The sequence below is a fragment of the Ceratotherium simum genome, chromosome 22 (genome assembly GCF_057802395.1).
Source record: "Ceratotherium simum simum isolate JZ-2026a chromosome 22, ASM5780239v1, whole genome shotgun sequence".
Lineage (NCBI taxonomy): Eukaryota > Metazoa > Chordata > Mammalia > Perissodactyla > Rhinocerotidae > Ceratotherium > Ceratotherium simum.
In genome coordinates this window covers 11,666,025-11,683,026 of record NC_141921.1, presented here as the reverse complement: position 1 = coordinate 11,683,026, position 17,002 = coordinate 11,666,025, and the positions used below count along the sequence as shown (strand labels likewise).

Below are 17,002 nucleotides of genomic sequence, written 5' to 3'. Positions count from 1 at the left end.
ATGCTTTTGTGTTTGGTGTAGTCCCATTTGTTTTTGTTTTTTTTTTGCTTCTGTTGTCTTTGCTTTTGATGTCAAATCCAAAAAATCATCATCACATGATGTCAAGGAGCTTAACTCCTCTGTTTTCTTCTAAGATTTTTATGGTTGTAGGTTTTAGTTTCCGGTCTTTAATCCGTTTTGAGTTAATTTTTGTGTATTGTGTAAGATAGTGGTCCAATTTCATTCTTTTGCATGTGGCTGCCCAGCTTTCCCAACATCATTTATTGAAGAAACTGTCCTTTCCCCATTTTATATTCTTGGCTCCTTTGTTGTAAATTAATTGGCCATAAATGTATGGGTTTATATCTGGGCTCTCGATTCTGTCCCATTGATCTATGTGTCTGGTGTTATGCCAATACCACATTGTTTTGATTAGCATAGCTTTGTAATATAGTTTGAAATCAAGGAGCATGATGCCTCCAGCTTTGTTCTTCATTCCTAAGATTGCTTTGGCTATTCGGGGTCTTTTGTGGTTCCATACAAATTTTAGGATTATTTGTTCTATTTCTGTGAAAAATGCCATTGGAATTTTGATAGGTATTGCATTGAAAATGTAGATTGCTTTGGATAGTGGGCACATTTTCACAATGTTAATTCTTTCAATCCGTGAGCATGGAATATCTTTCTATTTATTTGTGTTTTCTTCAATTTCTTTCATCCATGTCTTATAGTTTTCAGTGTGCATATCTTTCACCTCCTTGGTTAAATTTATGCCTAGGTATTTTATTCTTTTTAATGGGATTGTTTTCTTCATTTCTCTTTCTGCTAGTTCATTATTAGTGTATAAAATGCAACTCTTTGTATATTGATTTTGTATCTTGCAATTTTACTGAATTTGTATATTAGTTCTAACAGATTTTTGTGGAGTCTTTAAGGTTGTCTACATATAATAGCGTGTTATCTGCAAATACTGACGGTTTTATTTCTTCCTTTCTAGTTTGGACTTTTTTTTTTTCTTGCCTAACTGTCCTGGCTAGGACTTCCGATACTATGTTGAATAAAAGTGGTGAGAGTGGGCATCTTTGTCTTGTTCCTGATCTTAGAGGAAAAACATTAAGCTTTTCACTGTTGAGTAGGATATTAGCTGTTGGCTTGTCATATATGGCTTTTATTATGTTAAGCTATGTCCCCTCTATACCCACCTTATTGAGAGTTTTTATCATAAATGGATGTTGAATTTTGTCAAATGCTCTTTCTGCATCTATTGAGATGATCATATGATTTCTATCCTTCATTTTATTAACTTGGTGTATCACATTGGTTGATTTGTGGATGTTGAATCATCCTTGCATCCCTGGAATAAATCCCGCTTGATCATGATGAACAATATTTTTAATGTATTGTTGAATTCAGTTTGCTAATATTTTCGTTGGAAATTTTTTGCATCTATGCTCATCAGGGATACTGGCCCGTAATTCCCTTTTCTTGGGGCATCTTGTCTTGTTTTGGTATCAGGGTAATGCTGGCCTCATAAAATGAGTTTGGAAGTGTTCTCTCCTCTTCTATGTTTTGGACGAGTTTAAGAACGATTGGTAATAATTTTTCCTTAGATGTTTGGTATTAATTCTTCCTTAAGAGTTTGGTATAATTCACCAGTGAAGTCATCTGGTCCTGGACTTTCGTTTGTTGGGAGGTCTTTGATTACTGGTTCAATCTCCTTGCTAGTAATCGGTCTGTTCAGATTTCTTATTTCTTCATGATGCAGTGTTGGTAGGTTGTATGTTTCTAGGAATTTATCTATTTATTCTAGGTTGTCCAATTTGTTGGCATATAATTGTTCATAGCAGTCTCTTACGATCCTTTGTATTTGTGTGGTATCAGTTACAATGTCTCCTTTTTCATTTCTGATTTTATTCCAGTCCTCTCTTTTTTTGTTGGTGAGTCTAGACAAAAGTTTGTTCAGAAAAAGTAAAGATATTTAAAATATCATTTAGAAGTCAAGATGGCAGTGTAGGTGGACTCTGAACTCACCTCCTCCTGCAGACACAGCCAATTTACAACTACTCGTGGAAAAATTACCCCTGAGACAGAACTAAAAACTGGATAAGAGGAACTCCTGCAACAAAGGACAATCCTAATTGAGGTGGAAGAGGCAGAAACTCCCTTCTGGAGAGAAAAAATGCCACCTTCACAAGCCGCCAGCTTCTCGGCCGCCCGGCAGCAGCCCAAAGGTACACAGCATCCCTGGAGGCACGGGGCCCTGAGCCGGGGAGCGCCCCCGCTGTGGGCATTTTGTGGACCCAGCACAATCGAGACGAGTGACATAATATGTGACTTTGTTTGCTACTAAAACATTGGGGAGTACCCCCAGAAAACCCGGTACACAAAGAAGTTAAAACAAGCTCTTAAAGGGCCTGCACACAAACTCACCCGATTCAGAAAGCATCCTAAAATCACAAGAAAGGTGCATAGTGCTTTGGTGAAAAGAGACTCACCTGACAGGCCCTGAGTGCATCTCGGTGAGAGGTGAGACCTCTCCAGGGACTGGGACATTGGCGGCAGCCATTGCTGTGGCCTGGTGTGGGCATGCTGACACAGACGCCATTGGAGTTCTCCCTGGGGCCTGCTAGCCGAGGTCTTCCCCAACCACTAGAGAACCGATTTAATCCAGCTCAGCCAGGGCAAGCAGCCCACCCTAGAGACTGGCCCCACCCAACAACAAGCCCTCAGGCAACAGGTGGTCCTGCATAGATTGGTGACTGGATTCTCTGCAGCCTGGCAACTGAGCCGACTTTGGGTGCGGTGGGGCGTGCACAAGGAGCGGGTGGATAGTGTGGGGTGGTGGTGGAGTGGGTGGGGCTCCCTCTGTGGAGAGACTGGGTCCACTTCGGTGGGTGGGGTGCACACGGGGCAGGACTGTGTTGACTGTGCGTGTGGACCTGTTGGGGGCAGGGCTTGTCAGCTGCAGAAGACTTGTGCTTCTCAAAGACCCACATAGGGGGTTTGCCCCACCTTACAAAGTCTGGAACAATTGGGTGCTCCTGTGCCTGAGGCCAGCCCCACCCAGCAGAAATCCTCAGAGAGCTGACAAGAGACCTAAAGGCCGGAGGCTAATAGCAATTGTAAGCCCCTGAGCCTAACAACCTGCCACACTGGTGGCCTACTCACTTTTTGTTTGTTTGTTTGTTTTTGTTTTTGTTTATTGAAGTAACATTGGTTTATAACATGTATCAATTTCAGGTGTACATGATTATACTTCTATTTCTGCATAAATTACATCATGTTCACCACCTAAATACTAATTACAACCCACCACCACACACATGTGCTGAATTATCCCTTTCGCCTTCCTCCCTCCCCCCTTCCCCTCTGGTAACCACCAATCCAATCTCTGTCTCTATGTGTTTGTTTATTGTTGTTATTATGTACTACTTAATGAAGGAAATCATACGGTATTTGAACTTCTCCCTCTGACATTTCATTTTGCCTAATACCCTCAATGTCCATCCATGTTGTCACAAATGGCTGGATTTCATCTTTTCTTATGGCTGAGTAGTATTCCATTGTGTATATATACCACATCTTCTTTATCCATTCGTCTGGCGGATTACTCACTTAAAAGAAATAGTGCAACACAAGTGTGGTATTAGAATGTGCAGCCAACTGAGGTGGGGCTCCCCACACCTGATAAAGAGACTGAAGGGCCCACAACAACTGCAAACAGCTGAGCATTACAACAGCTGACCAGGAGCATAACTCAACCTACCTGAACGCATACAGGAAGAGCAGACAGGCCACGACAGAAGGACACACGTAGCCCACATGGGGTCACCCCTGGAACATTGAGAACTGAGGGAAGCACACTGCAGGACTCCTAAGGCATCACTTGTATAAGGTCACCTATCCAAGAGCAGGAGATGTAGCTGACCTACCTAATACGTAGACACAAGCACAGGGAAAGAGGCAAAATGAGGAGGCAAAGGAATACATTCCAAGTAAGGGAACAGGACAAAACTCCAGAAAAGGAACAAAGTGAAACAGGAATGAGCAACTTACCCGAGAGGGAGTTCAAACTAAGAGTGTTAAGGATGCTCACTGATGTGGGGAGAAGAATAGATGAACTCAGTGAGAATGTCAACAAAGAAATGGAAGATATAAAAAAGAACCAATCAGAAGTGAAGAATACGATACTGGAAATGAAAAATTCGCTAGAGGGACTCAAAAGTAGAGTAGAGGATACAGAAGAACGGATCTGCGAGCTGGACAAAAGATTAGAAGAAATTACCCAAGCTGAACAGGTAAAAGAGAAAAGAATTAAAAAGAGTGAGGACAGTCTAAGGGACCTCTGGGACAACATCAAGCACACTAACATCCGTGTTATAGGTGTCCAGGAAGGAGAAGAGTGAGACAAAGGGGCAGAGAATCTATTTCAAGAAATAATAGATGAAAACTTCCCTAACCTAAGGAAGGAAGCAGACATCCAGGTACAGGAAGCACAGAGAGCCCCAAACAAGATAAACCTAATGAGGCCCACATCAAGACTCATCATAATCAAAATGTCTAGAAGTAAAGATAAAGAGAGAATCCTAAAAGCTGCCAGAGAAAGACAAGTTACATACAAAGGAAACCTCATGAGGCTATCAGCTGACTTTTCAGCAGAAACCTTACAGGCTAGAAGAGAGTGGCAAGATACATTTAAAGTGCTAAAAGGAAAAACTTAGAGCCAAGAATACTCTACCCAGCAAGATTATCATTCAAAATGGAAGGAAAGATCAAAAATTTCCCAGACAAGCAAAAATTAAAGGAGTTTGTCACCAAGAAACCAGTGCTACAAGAAATGTTAAAGGGACTGATTTAAGGGGAAAAGAGAAGACCACAAATAGGAAAAATTATCTATTTCCATGATAAGAAGGCAATGGATACAAATGCACAAAAAAGAGGTTACATATGATATCACAAACATAAAATGAGGGAGGAGGGTAGTTAAAGAGTAGAGCTTTCAGACACGGTCAAACTAAAGAGACCATCAATTCTGTACAGAAGGAGAAAGGAACAGAGAAGGACTACTAAAACACTGAGAAAAAAAGTTTAAAAATGGCAGTAAGTACATACTTATCAATAGCTACTTTAAACGTCAATGGACTAAATGCCCCAATTAAAAGGCATTGGGTGGCTGATTGGGTAAAACACCAAGACCCATCTATATGCTGCATACAAGAGACACACTTCAGACCTAAAGACACTCACAAACTGAAAGTGAAGGGATGGAAAAAGATATTCCATGCAAATGGCAATGAAAAGAAAGCTGGGGTAGCAGTACTCATATCAGACAAAATAGACTTTAAAACAAAAACTGTAAAAAGAGACAAAGAAGTGCATGACATAATGATCAAGGGAACAATCCAACAAGACGATATAACACTTGTAAATATCTACGCACCCAATGTAGGTGCACCTAAATATATAAAGCAATTATTAACAGACATAAAAAGAGAAATAGACAGTAACACAATAATAGTAGGGGACTTTAACACTCCACTTACACCAATGGATAGATCATCCAAACAGAAGATCAATAAGGAAACATTTGCCTTAAATGACACACTAGAACAGATGGACCTAGTAGATATATACAGAGCATTCCATCCAAAAACCAAAGAATACACGTTCTTTTCAAATGCACATGGAATAGTCTCCAGGATTGATCACATATTAGGTCACAAAAGAAGTCTCCATAAATTTAAGAAGACTGAAATAATACCAAGCATCTTTCCTGACCACAACAGTATGAAACTAGAAATCAGCTATAGGAAGAAAATCAGAAAAGCCACAAATACGTGGAGATTAAACAAAATGCTACTGAACAACGACTGGGTCAACGAAGAAATCAAAGAAGAAATCAAAAAATACCTGGAGACAAATGAAAATGAAAATACAATATGCCAGATTTTATGGGATACAGCAAAAGCAGTTCTAAGAGGGAAGTTTAGAGCAATACAGGCCTATCTCAACAAATAAGAAAAATCTCAAATAAACAATGTCTCCAAGCTGAGCAGCCTCGGATATTCTCACAGAACAGGCTTCTAGATGCTTCCCTGCCCCAGTCACTCAACCCCATCCTCTCTGCCTGGCCCTGAGCTTGCCTGGGAACACATACATCAGTCTATGGATCCCTGCCCTGTGGGGTTCAGTCTGTGGAGACGATAGACAGGAATCTAAGAAGGTGACAGGTCATAGGAAAAGAGTCTCACCAGCTGGGCTGGGGACTGATGTCAGATGTTATGGGCCAACTGGCTCGGTTTGCCCAAGACTGAGGGATTATCCAGACTGGTGATTTCAGCGCTAAAACCCTGACCAGTCACTGGCACCCATGAGCAGGAAGGTTTCCAGGACGGCGCCACGTAAGGAGTACTAACGTTAGAGTTGCACCATTAAGAGGATGAGGTGGCCTGCCTGCTCTCCTCCCTCACACCCTGGACTGTGAACTCTTGGAACTGAGCATATAATCCCCTTCTCCCCCAGTACCCTGCAGAGAGCCTGGCACAGAGGTGATCAAATGTTAGGAGGAAATGGGCGGTAGCAGAGAGCTGAGGCCTCTCTTTACTCAGAGAAGGAGGCAACATGATCACAGCAGAGTGGAGCCAAAGATGGGGACCGGAAAGAGCCAAAGCCCCACATGGGCTGGCCCCAATACCTCTCTCCCTTCCCTTCCTAATCTCTTGCTTCACCCTAAGTTACTCATTGTCCTCCCTCCCTGCCTGTGCATTCCAGCCTGGGTCTTTGCTCACACTGTGCCCTCTACCTGGCACGATCTTGTCCCTCACATGTCCATCTACGAAGGCCCAGCCCAACCTACCAACTCCGAGATGTCTTTCTGGGTTTCCCAGGAGCAGAGGGGACAACTTTTTTCCCCCTGGACTCTCCTTCCCATAAAACAGTGCTAACCAGATTCAGCTATTTTTGTCTGCGGTGTCATAGCTGTGAGCTACTTCTGGGAGAGACTGCCTCTGATTCACCTTTGTAACCCAGTAGCCTCTCAGTAAATGATGACTTGATGAATGAGCAAGTACATGAGGAAGACCTTTCTAATGTCCTATTCTGAGTTAGGTCCCCTTCCCCAAAGTTTCCCCAGAGGCTTGGGCATCCTTCCATCACAGCATTAATTATCCTCTATGTCATAGCCTCTTAGTCTTTCTGTCTCCCCAGCTAGACCGGAAGGTCCCCGAAGGTAAGGATCTATAGCCATGCCCTGATTCAGTGCTTAAACCACTGCCTGGCACATAGCAAATGTTCAGTGAATATGTGCTGAATGAAAGAACCTGTCCCACAGTAGGGCAAGTTGCCTCAGAGCTCGAGAACCCTGATTGTGAGAAGGATGCAGGCAGAGATTAGATACCAATGCAGCAGAGAGTTACTTTGAGTTACGTAGAAGCAGTTGAAGTAAAGAAGAGTTGACTAAATGGAACACTTATAGGACCAAATGTCTACGAGAATTCCAGAGGTGATAAAACAAAGCTGAGTCTTAAAAGTTGAGGAGAGGCAGTTTCTCTGTGGCAAAGAGGAGGGTGCTCCAGGTAGAGGGAAGAGCAGGTACCGAAGCCTAGAAGGCTGAGCAGGGTTAGCTGGTGTGAGGAGCAGCCGCAGCAGCAGCACCTTGGGGATGGAGCCACGAGCCCTGGTGGAGTGGCCAGCATGGCAGGAGGCAAGAACAGAGAAGGTAAGCCAGAAAGCAAAGGCCTTTCTGATCCACACTGAGGAGTTTTGAAAGAATATTCCAGGCAGTGGGAAGCTCTCAAAAGTTTCTTTTTATTGGTAAGTGTAAATGAAATTAAAAAACTAAAAATCAAAATCATAGTTCAACACCATTTTCATATGGAAACATCCAGACTTTGTTCTACAACTCTGTACATATTCAATATATAAAATAATATTATACACACAATTTCGTATTTAATTTTTTCACTTAGCTGTATACATCCCAGCACTATTTCATATTAACAAACATTTACCTGAATACTGAGATAATGCTGAAAATACATAGCAACCAATATGGCAAAATGAAATTAATATATAAATTTGAATTTTAAATGTAATCCACTTATTCTCTAAACAAACAAAAGTGTATGGCAAAACTGGTTGCCAAGTGATACAAGTTGTCATACAAATTGTTGACACAAATGTTTAATGACTTCCAAAAGGTTTACACCGTGGAGTCAATCCCTGACCCACTTTCTCTGGGCAGTTCGGAGTGAGGGCCCATAGCTTCACCAACAATGAGACAGAATCCGGCCTGAGGACAAACCTTGGACAGCCAGCAAAGTCCAGAACAGAGCCCAGGTCATGTGCAACAGTTCTAAACTCTTAGTTCTGCTGATAGATCTAGAACTCTCTACCTGTGCCCATCCTGCCCTTCCCCTCCACTCCAGCACTGAGACTAAAAGGGTTTTATTGATTTATCTTTCCCTTGTTGACTGTTCCAAAAGGATGAGGAGCTTCAACAGATAATGAAATGGAGAGAAATTCCCATGTGCCTGTCCTCGCTGGTTATGGGGAACAAAGGTCCAAGTACTGGTCTATGACCCTGACTACATGAAGATGATCCTGGGGAGACCAGGTGAGAGAGAAACCAGCATCCTGGCTGGAACAGCTCTTCCCTCTTGGGTACACGACCCTCATTCTGTGAAATTCCAGAGTAGACTGGCAGTTCAGCCATCAATACCTACCCTCTTCCAACCATTCTCCCAGCCCACAAGCCAGCCTAAGGCCAACACTATGCACTAAACCTGAAGGCTTAAAGAGCTGTGGAGGGCTGAATTACTATTTCTCTTACTTATTTTCTTTTTAACCAAATTGAGATGATCTGTTATGTGAATTCCCCCAGATCTCAAAGACACTTTCCTTTGCACACTGTCTTAGGTTTGGCACCTCTAATTGTTGCGTGTCCTGGCTCACGGGATGGCTAAGCCACCACCAATTATAGGAAAACCACAGGCTTCTGTCTTTTCTTTGGCACGGAGGACAGAGCCTGTGTTTCTTGCAGATACACCATCTTAGTCCTGTGGGTGTCCTGCTGCTAGAACACTCAGTCTGCCTTTTTGAGTCCACAGTGACTATCAGGACAGACACAGTCAGAGATAGGAGGCAAGTAGGGGGTGGCTTAAGACCAACTGGCAGCTAACTGACAATCATCAGGAAGGGATGGGAACCCATGGTCTGGGCCACAGCTGCCTCTGGGGGCTGTCAGCCTTGTTTGGTCCCCTCCAACTTCCTGTAATGCCCTTCCTTACCTTTCAGACCCAAAGTCTCACAGTCGCTACAGATTCCTGGCTCCCTGGATTGGTAAGTACACCTAAGTGGGACTCCGGTCCACCCACCACTTTGGTTTGCCAAGAGCTATCTCTTGGGCTCACAGAGAACAACAGGTGCCTGGTCACCATGTCACCACCCTCATCTCTGGATCAAGCCTCATTTCTCTTCTTGTAAAAGACCCTCCTCCTTCCTAATGGTGGTGAGAGCCCTGCTGAAGCTCAGCGTCTTCCACATCTCTTCTCAGTCCTCACCATGATCTCAGCCTGACTTTTATTGAAATCCTTCTATCACCTGCCCCCTACTCTTTTTCGACCTTTATCCCACAGCTGTCACAATCACTTACTATGTACCAGCCATTTGGGGAAATCCTCAGTCCTGAAATGTACTGGCCTTTCCTGCCTTTGTCCATGATGCGCCTTCTTCTGACACCCTTAGTTCCTCCCAAGTCGTCCCCAGTTGTCCCTCTGATTCCATCTCTCACCCCCACCACACACCATCTCTGGCCCAGGGTATGGTTTGCTCCTGTTGAATGGGCAGATGTGGTTCCAGCACAGGCGGACGCTGACCTCAGCCTTCCACTACGACATCCTGAAGCCCTACGTGGGGCTCATGGCCGACTCAGTCCGAGTGATGCTGGTAAGTCCATCCCTCTCTCACCTGCACATGTTCACACACAGCAAAACTCACAGAGTCCACTCCAGACACAGGTATCTCTCAGTCATACATCAGACACAGACACCCAGAGTAATGTACTCAGATCCTACTATGAGACAGGGCTCCCCAAAAGTGGATGGGATAGGAGATACCAGCTTAGATAAACTCTTTCTCATCGCCAAGGAAAAGGAGGGTGGATACAGCGTCCACTCTCCTGCCACCTCAACGTCTTCAGCACAGTGGACTAGAGCAAGCCTCATTTCTCAGAGCAGCAGGACAAGCTGACCCTGGCTGGGCTGGGCAGTGGCAGCTTCAGTGGCTTCCCAGGGTGTCACTCAGCTTGGCTCTGGCCTGGAGCCCAGGGCTTCAGAATGGAACTGAGCCACTCAATGGAAGCAAATGGAGACCAGGTGTACACTCTAAGACACTCTCAGGTCTACACTACTTGGACCACACCCACCAATCTGAACCATATCCTGCCATCACATCACCTCCCATCAAGACTGCGATTTCTTAACTGTGCTCAGCTAATGTTTGAGGAATGAAAGGAATTGAAGTCCCAGATGTCTGTTCCTTAGAAGCCCCAGTACTCACCCTTTAGGCTTGCTCTTCCATTGACACATTTGCTCCCCAAATGTGGACTTCACCTGTCCCTCACATCTAGTTCAGCCCCAGGTCAGAGAAGATTTCCTCTTTGTCCCCTGAAAAACAATGTTTTCTGGTCTTCCAAAAGGAGGTTATCATTGCAACTTGTTCCTAAAATTCTATACCAATTCAGACTATTATGAGAGACCATTAATTATAAAATAGACGTTTCTGAGAAAATAGGCCTCACATTACAAACTCTTGCTTTATAGTCTTAATTTACTATACCATATCTGTTGTAGAAAGTGAGGAAATCCTTTAAGAATGTTTAGAAAGACAGAGAGAGAGCCTGGCCTTGTCATCACAGGTCTTATGGGGGGGCAAGGGAGGATCAATGTCCCCCTTGCACCACAGGACAAATGGGAGGAGCTTATCAGCCAGGACTCACATCTGGAGATCTTTGGACATGTCTCCATGATGACCCTGGACACCATCATGAAGTGCACCTTCAGCCACCAGAGCAGCATCCAGACAGAGAGGTCAGTGATAACCCTTGTGCTGCAGGGTCTTATTTCTTACACATTGATGTGGACTTACTTGAGAGGTAATAGGACAATTTACATGCTTACAGCACAAATTTCAACATTGTTCCAAGAGCCCCCAACAAGACAAATTCCATCCCAGACCAAAACTTGACTTAGCCACAGATCCCTGATCCCTCGCAAGGGTAGAAGCCTGGCTGCCCACACCACTTATAACAAGAGAATGAGGGTCTCGAGGGCTGTGACACAGCAATGATAAATGCCTCAGTGTCCTGTCCCCACTGATTGAGGAAATCACCCAGAACCTAACTCCACCTCCAGGTCAGAGGCCTCCCTCCACTCCAGTCTCTTCTGCATCCTCCTCTTTCAGGAACTCCAAATCCTACATCCAGGCCATTGGGGACCTGAACAATCTGTTTTTTTCCCGGGCGAGGAATGTCTTCTACCAGAATGACATCATCTACAGGCTGACCCCTGATGGACGCTGGAGCCACCAGGCCTGCCAGCTCACCCATCAACACACAGGTTGGACTCCACCTCCGCGGCTGCTCCCCTCGTTCATCAGGCATATCCCAAGGGGACTACCCCTGAGCTCTCAGATAGAGTTCTGCCCCCTGCTGCCCCATCAGGACCTGGGACACACCCACACTGGTACATCCCTGGTGCAAGGGGTAGGAAACAATACGTTAGGGGGCCAGATGTTGTGCAGGGATTTACAAGTGTCACCACATGGGTGATGGTTGAATGAGACCCCCACCCAGAAGCATTCAAGCAGAGCCTCCATGAGCCATGCTATTGATAGGAAGCCTGACCTGCAATCAGATGGTGCAAGAGCTCTCACCCCTGTGAGCACACCCACTCCCACACTCATCCTGAGCCACCGGGCACCCAGATTGGGGCAGCGGTTGGATGGGGCTACTGTGAGTTGCTCTATCTGGGTACCAAGAGCTCTCTGCTCTGCCTGGGAACCACTGTTTTGGGACAGACCAAGTGATCAAGCTGAGGAAGGCTCACCTACGGAAGGAGGGAGAGCTGGAGAAGGTCAGGAGGAAGAGGCACTTGGATTTTCTGGACAGTCTCCTCTTTGCCAGAGTGAGTGTGTGTAGGAGAGGCCTGAGGCTTAGCCCAGAAGTTCAAAGGAAGTGGCAGACCCTGCACTCTCGCTGTGCGTTCCCCAGATGGGGAATGGGAGCAGCTTGTCTGACAAGGACCTCCGTGCAGAGGTGGATACGTTCATGTTCGAGGGCCACGACACCACAGCCAGTAGCATCTCCTGGATCCTCTATGCTCTGGCCGCACGCCCTGTGCACCAGCAGAGGTGTCGGGAGGAGATCCAGAGCCTCCTGGGGGATGGCGCCTCCATCACCTGGTAAGTGCTCAAGAGATGGGAGAACCTGGCTCACTCAGCTAGAGAAGCACCTGGTCTGCCTGGACCTTGTCCACACTTCAGGATGGGCTTCGGTTTCAGGGATCACCTGGACCAGATGCCCTACACCACCATGTGCATCAAGGAGGCACTACGACTCTATCTACCAGTACCAAGTGTCAGCAGAGAGCTCAGCAAGCCCATCACCTTCCCTGACGGACGCTCCTTACCCAGAGGTGTGAATCTCATCACACTCACTAACCTAAGCACTCTGCAAGAACACAAGGAAGATCAGAAATCCACGTGTCCCAGAGCAGTTCTGAATCTCTCTGTGTCTTGTTTCTTTGTAAATAAATATATGTAGTTAGGATGAGGTGTTTGAAATCTTGGCACAGAACTAGACCCAACAAAAGCTCAATAAATAAATGCTAGTCTCTGAATGTGGGCTCAGGAATTAGCCCTAAAATTCTATTTCCCTGAGATGTGAGGGCTGGAGAGACAATCAGACAGCAGTAAGGAGGAGATGTGCTGCTTTCCTTATGAGGTCTAGAAAAATGGGGGAGATGCGGAATCTGCTGTCACGGATCAGATGGCCCAGTCTCTGAGGACCCCTCAGGTTGATGGCAGAGAGCAGCTGATGACCAGATCTGAGACCCCTGCCACGGCTGGAGGCCACCTCTTAGCTCATCTCCCATTGAGTTTGAATGCCAGCCCTGCCACATCTTAGCTGTGTGATCATAGGCAAGTCATTCAGTCTCTGAGGCTCAGGTGCCTCATCTGAATAATGGGGATATGAGAGCCTTTCTTGGAGGGTTGATGTGAGGATTGAATGAGTTAATGCATATTCCCCAAGGGCTCATGGATGGCACTTGATAAATGTGAGTCGTCACTTGAGTTGCTCCAAAAAGTAAGCCTCCAGTTCTTTTTTGCTTCTCAATCCTGGGTCATGGTTATCTCCTCCTAATCTGTGCACATGAACTTTGCCATGTCCACCCCACCTCTCTTGCAGCAGGATCCTTCCACTCAGAGTGAGGGGAAGTGGCTCTCATGGTGGCTTCCAAGACTTTCCTGCATGCACATGCCCCCTGCTGGCAGAGGGAGGGGGCCCCACCCCATGGGTATGATCAGTCTTCTCTCTTCTCCTCCTGCCCCACAGGAATCATAATCGGGCTCTCCTTTTATGCCCTTCACCACAACCCAAAGGTGTGGCTGAACCCAGAGGTATGATGGCCGTGGGAGGAGGGGATGGGATGATCTCTCCAGACCAACACCTCCTCTCACTCCCACCTCAGGAGTCCTGTCCCCTCATGGATTGAAAGGAGGGGCTTGACCCCACTGTCCTGTCCCTGGTGCTCTCTCTGCAGGTGTTTGATCTTTCCCGGTTTGCACCAGGTTCTGCTCGACACAGCCACGCTTTCCTGCACTTCTCAGGAGGACCAAGGTGCGATTTTCTGTACCAGAGAGAGAAGGTTTTACTGGGTGCACACCCGATGTTTGTGACCTCCTACGTTCATATTGGCCTCTGTAGTTATGCACTTCTATGTCAGTGTGTGGGGAAGGAGGCATGTGTCTCTATGTACAAAAGAAAGGTGACATTTCATGACATGCCCCAGGGACTTTGACTCACTGACTTTCCAAATGGCCAGCCACAACTCAGTGTCAGTGCTGTTCCAAAGTTCAGTGTATTCTATTGTTTTCCACAGTTTAGGAGTAGGACTTTACAGAATTAGAAATTTTCATGAAAATTAAACTTCAGGTGGTTGCATTTCTCAATTATCATTAATCGTAACAGGTGCTTTCTCTCTTCCCACATTCACAGTCCAGCCCAGCGCCTTTTCTCCTTAATTCTCCCATCCGCCACTCACTGTCTCAGTGATGTTTGCATGAGTCTGGATTTCCAGCCCCTTCCTTGTCCTAACTGTTCAGCCTATAAATGAAATTTACAGTAACCATTGGAAGAAAGTTTCACACCAATATGTCTACTCTATTTTTATAGTTTATCCCAATAAAATTTGATATAATATTCATATAACCATGACAACTTTTCCAGTCAGAAAAATTCTTTATATGAAGTGGGATCTATAGTCCCAGATCCTACATGGTCTAATGTTGGCAAAAGTATAACATAATGAGGACAATCAACTGCTTTTGAGAGAAAATCTGCTATTCTGTGTACGACACATGCATTTGAAAGCTTCCTGGTGTGTAAAATACAAAGCACACATGAGACAGCTGTTGAGCTAGACGAGTCCCCTCCAGAGTGGCTGCTGTGAAAATCCTCCAATGCTGCTGAAATCATCCTGTGAAACAGTAACTTCCACAAACATTGAAAGTAGTTACTAGAAACAAGCTTTTTCTGAATCCATAATTCTGTGGATTCTTCAAATGTTGAATCAATTTTCACAGAACAGGCTTTAATCAAACTGCTCTTCCAGAAATTGACTCTAGGATTTGGTTTCTCCCAGAACTGGGTCCTTCCTCATAGACACTGGCTGCAGGCTGTAGCTGCCACTAGAGGACAGGAGAGTACTAGGCAGCTCAATTCCTAGGTCAGAACTAATGCTACTTTTATTTTACTCCATTCCATGTTTATTTGTTTTTCAGTTCAATTAACTTCATTCAATTATGAAACTATTTATTAAGCCCACCTCTGTGGGCCAAGTCCTATGCTGGGAGGTGGAAATACAGAGATGAAAGACACTGTCCTTGCCTCCTAGAGTCCACAGTCAAGAAACAAATACCTCTACTAAAGATAAACATCATTCATTCATTCATTCTTTCACTCGCTCATTCACTCACTGAGCAGACTATTGGATGTTCCATATTTCTGGCACTGTCCTGGGCACTGCACGATGAGATGTCCTTGAATAAAACACTAATGGTTCCTTGAGGGTCTGGGGAGGAAGAGGCAGATTCAGCAGAGGGGGTGAGGGCAGGCTGTCATTGGACTTAGCCTTGAACTTGCGGCAGGCAGAGTTGGAGGGAGGCATTCTCGGCGATCTCAACACACGTGGAGCTGGACAGGTAAGAGGTGAGTGAGGCAACAGCCCATAGAGGGCTTTGGTGCCAGCTGAGGCATTTGGAATGTCCTAGCAGCATAGGAGGGTCTGAGCTGGGCCGTGGCTTCAATGTAGAGGGAGTGGAGGCAGGGAGACAGGAAAATCCAGGTGAGGAGACTGAGGGATGGTAAGGAGGGACATTTCTGGACTAAATTGGAAGGCTACAGAGGATCGTTGATGGAGGGGACGAGGGGCAGGCAGGAGTCGGGCCCATTAATTGTGAGGCAGATAGTACTTTAGGCTGAGGGTCGCCACTCCGTGGCCCTCCAGGAAGCTTCCCTGTCGCCACTCTGACTTCCTAACACAACTCCATCTTGTCTTCTCTCTGAAGATCGGGGTCCCTGTTTTGTCTCCCAAGAGGCTGAGGGCCTGAGAGTGTGGCCCAGCCTGCCCCCTACTGTGCCCTGACCTGGCCTCCACATTGTGAAACCAGAAACTGTGGAAGGAGTGAGCAAATTAATAATTTTTTAGTGATTCACTTGACTTGACTTGTGGCTTAGAGTACTGACCCTCACCTAACAGGATTTCAGGCCTGCTGAGAGCAGAAGTAGGAGTTAGGAGCTAGTCCTGGAGGGAAGTAGGCTTTGTCAGAGGTGAAGGGGAGGGTGTGAACTAAGGGGTAGAGGTGTGTGACTTGTAAGGATGGTATTGGGGCTGGGCCACATACAGGAGAGCCCTGAATGCCCTGTTCCTGGCTCGGGCCCAGTGGGTCAATCCGTGCCCAGCTCACAGCAGAGTTTGAGGCCACTTCTCATTTTGTTTCCCCTCCCTGGCACAGGGACTGCATCGGGAAGCAGTTTGCCATGACCGAGCTGAAGGTGGCCGTGGCCCTGACACTGCTCCGCTTTGAGTTGGCGCCGGATCCCTCCAGAGTCCCTGCTCCCGTTCCAAGAATTGTGTTGAAGTCCAAGAATGGGATCTACCTGCGTCTCAGGAAGCTCCTCTAACACTTTTTGGGGACAAGGACAGGTTCAGAGAGACCCTTGCAACCATCCTGTCTTCCTGTCACTCTCTCCTATCCCCTGAGTATCTGTCCACTTCCTGCTTTCTATCTGCCCACTTGGTGATCTAACTGATCTCCTGCCTCCTGCCCATCAGACCATCACCGTTCTCTCTCTCATCCTTCTCCAGGCTCCCTACCTGTTGGTCTGCCTGTCTCTGACCCACCTCCATCTCTGACTGTCACCAAACTCCTCATCATTTGCCTGTCCTCCAGCCTGTCTGTCCTATCCCTGTCTTTCCCTTTCTGCCCATCTGTCCATCCTTGTGTTAGTTTCCTTTGCTGTTATAATAATTTACCACAGCCTTAGTGACTTAAGACAAAGTGACTTAAGGCAAATTTCTTCTCTTATGGTTCTGGAGTCAGAAGTCTGAAATGGTTTCATTGGACCACAACCAAGGTGTTGGCAGGGCCGCCCTACCTCCAGGCCTCTGGGAGAGAATCCTTCTCTTTGCCTTTCCAGCATCTAGAGATGCATTCCTTGGCTCCTGGATCTTCCTCCAGATTC

The 17,002-nt window shown here is 46.0% G+C and overlaps 1 protein-coding gene across 1 annotated transcript; it reads left to right on the top strand.

Moving 5' to 3' along the window:
• Nucleotides 1-7,671: 7,671 nt before the first annotated feature.
• Nucleotides 7,672-16,441, top strand: LOC101408700 (cytochrome P450 4A11-like). The gene is given in 13 exon segments (XM_087447078.1): nucleotides 7,672-7,696; nucleotides 8,458-8,488; nucleotides 8,490-8,593; nucleotides 9,274-9,318; nucleotides 9,797-9,924; nucleotides 10,942-11,066; nucleotides 11,440-11,594; nucleotides 12,055-12,161; nucleotides 12,248-12,438; nucleotides 12,538-12,671; nucleotides 13,592-13,656; nucleotides 13,800-13,876; nucleotides 16,273-16,441. Coding segments are annotated over 13 exon segments (1,356 nt in total).
• Nucleotides 16,442-17,002: the final 561 nt, after the last annotated feature.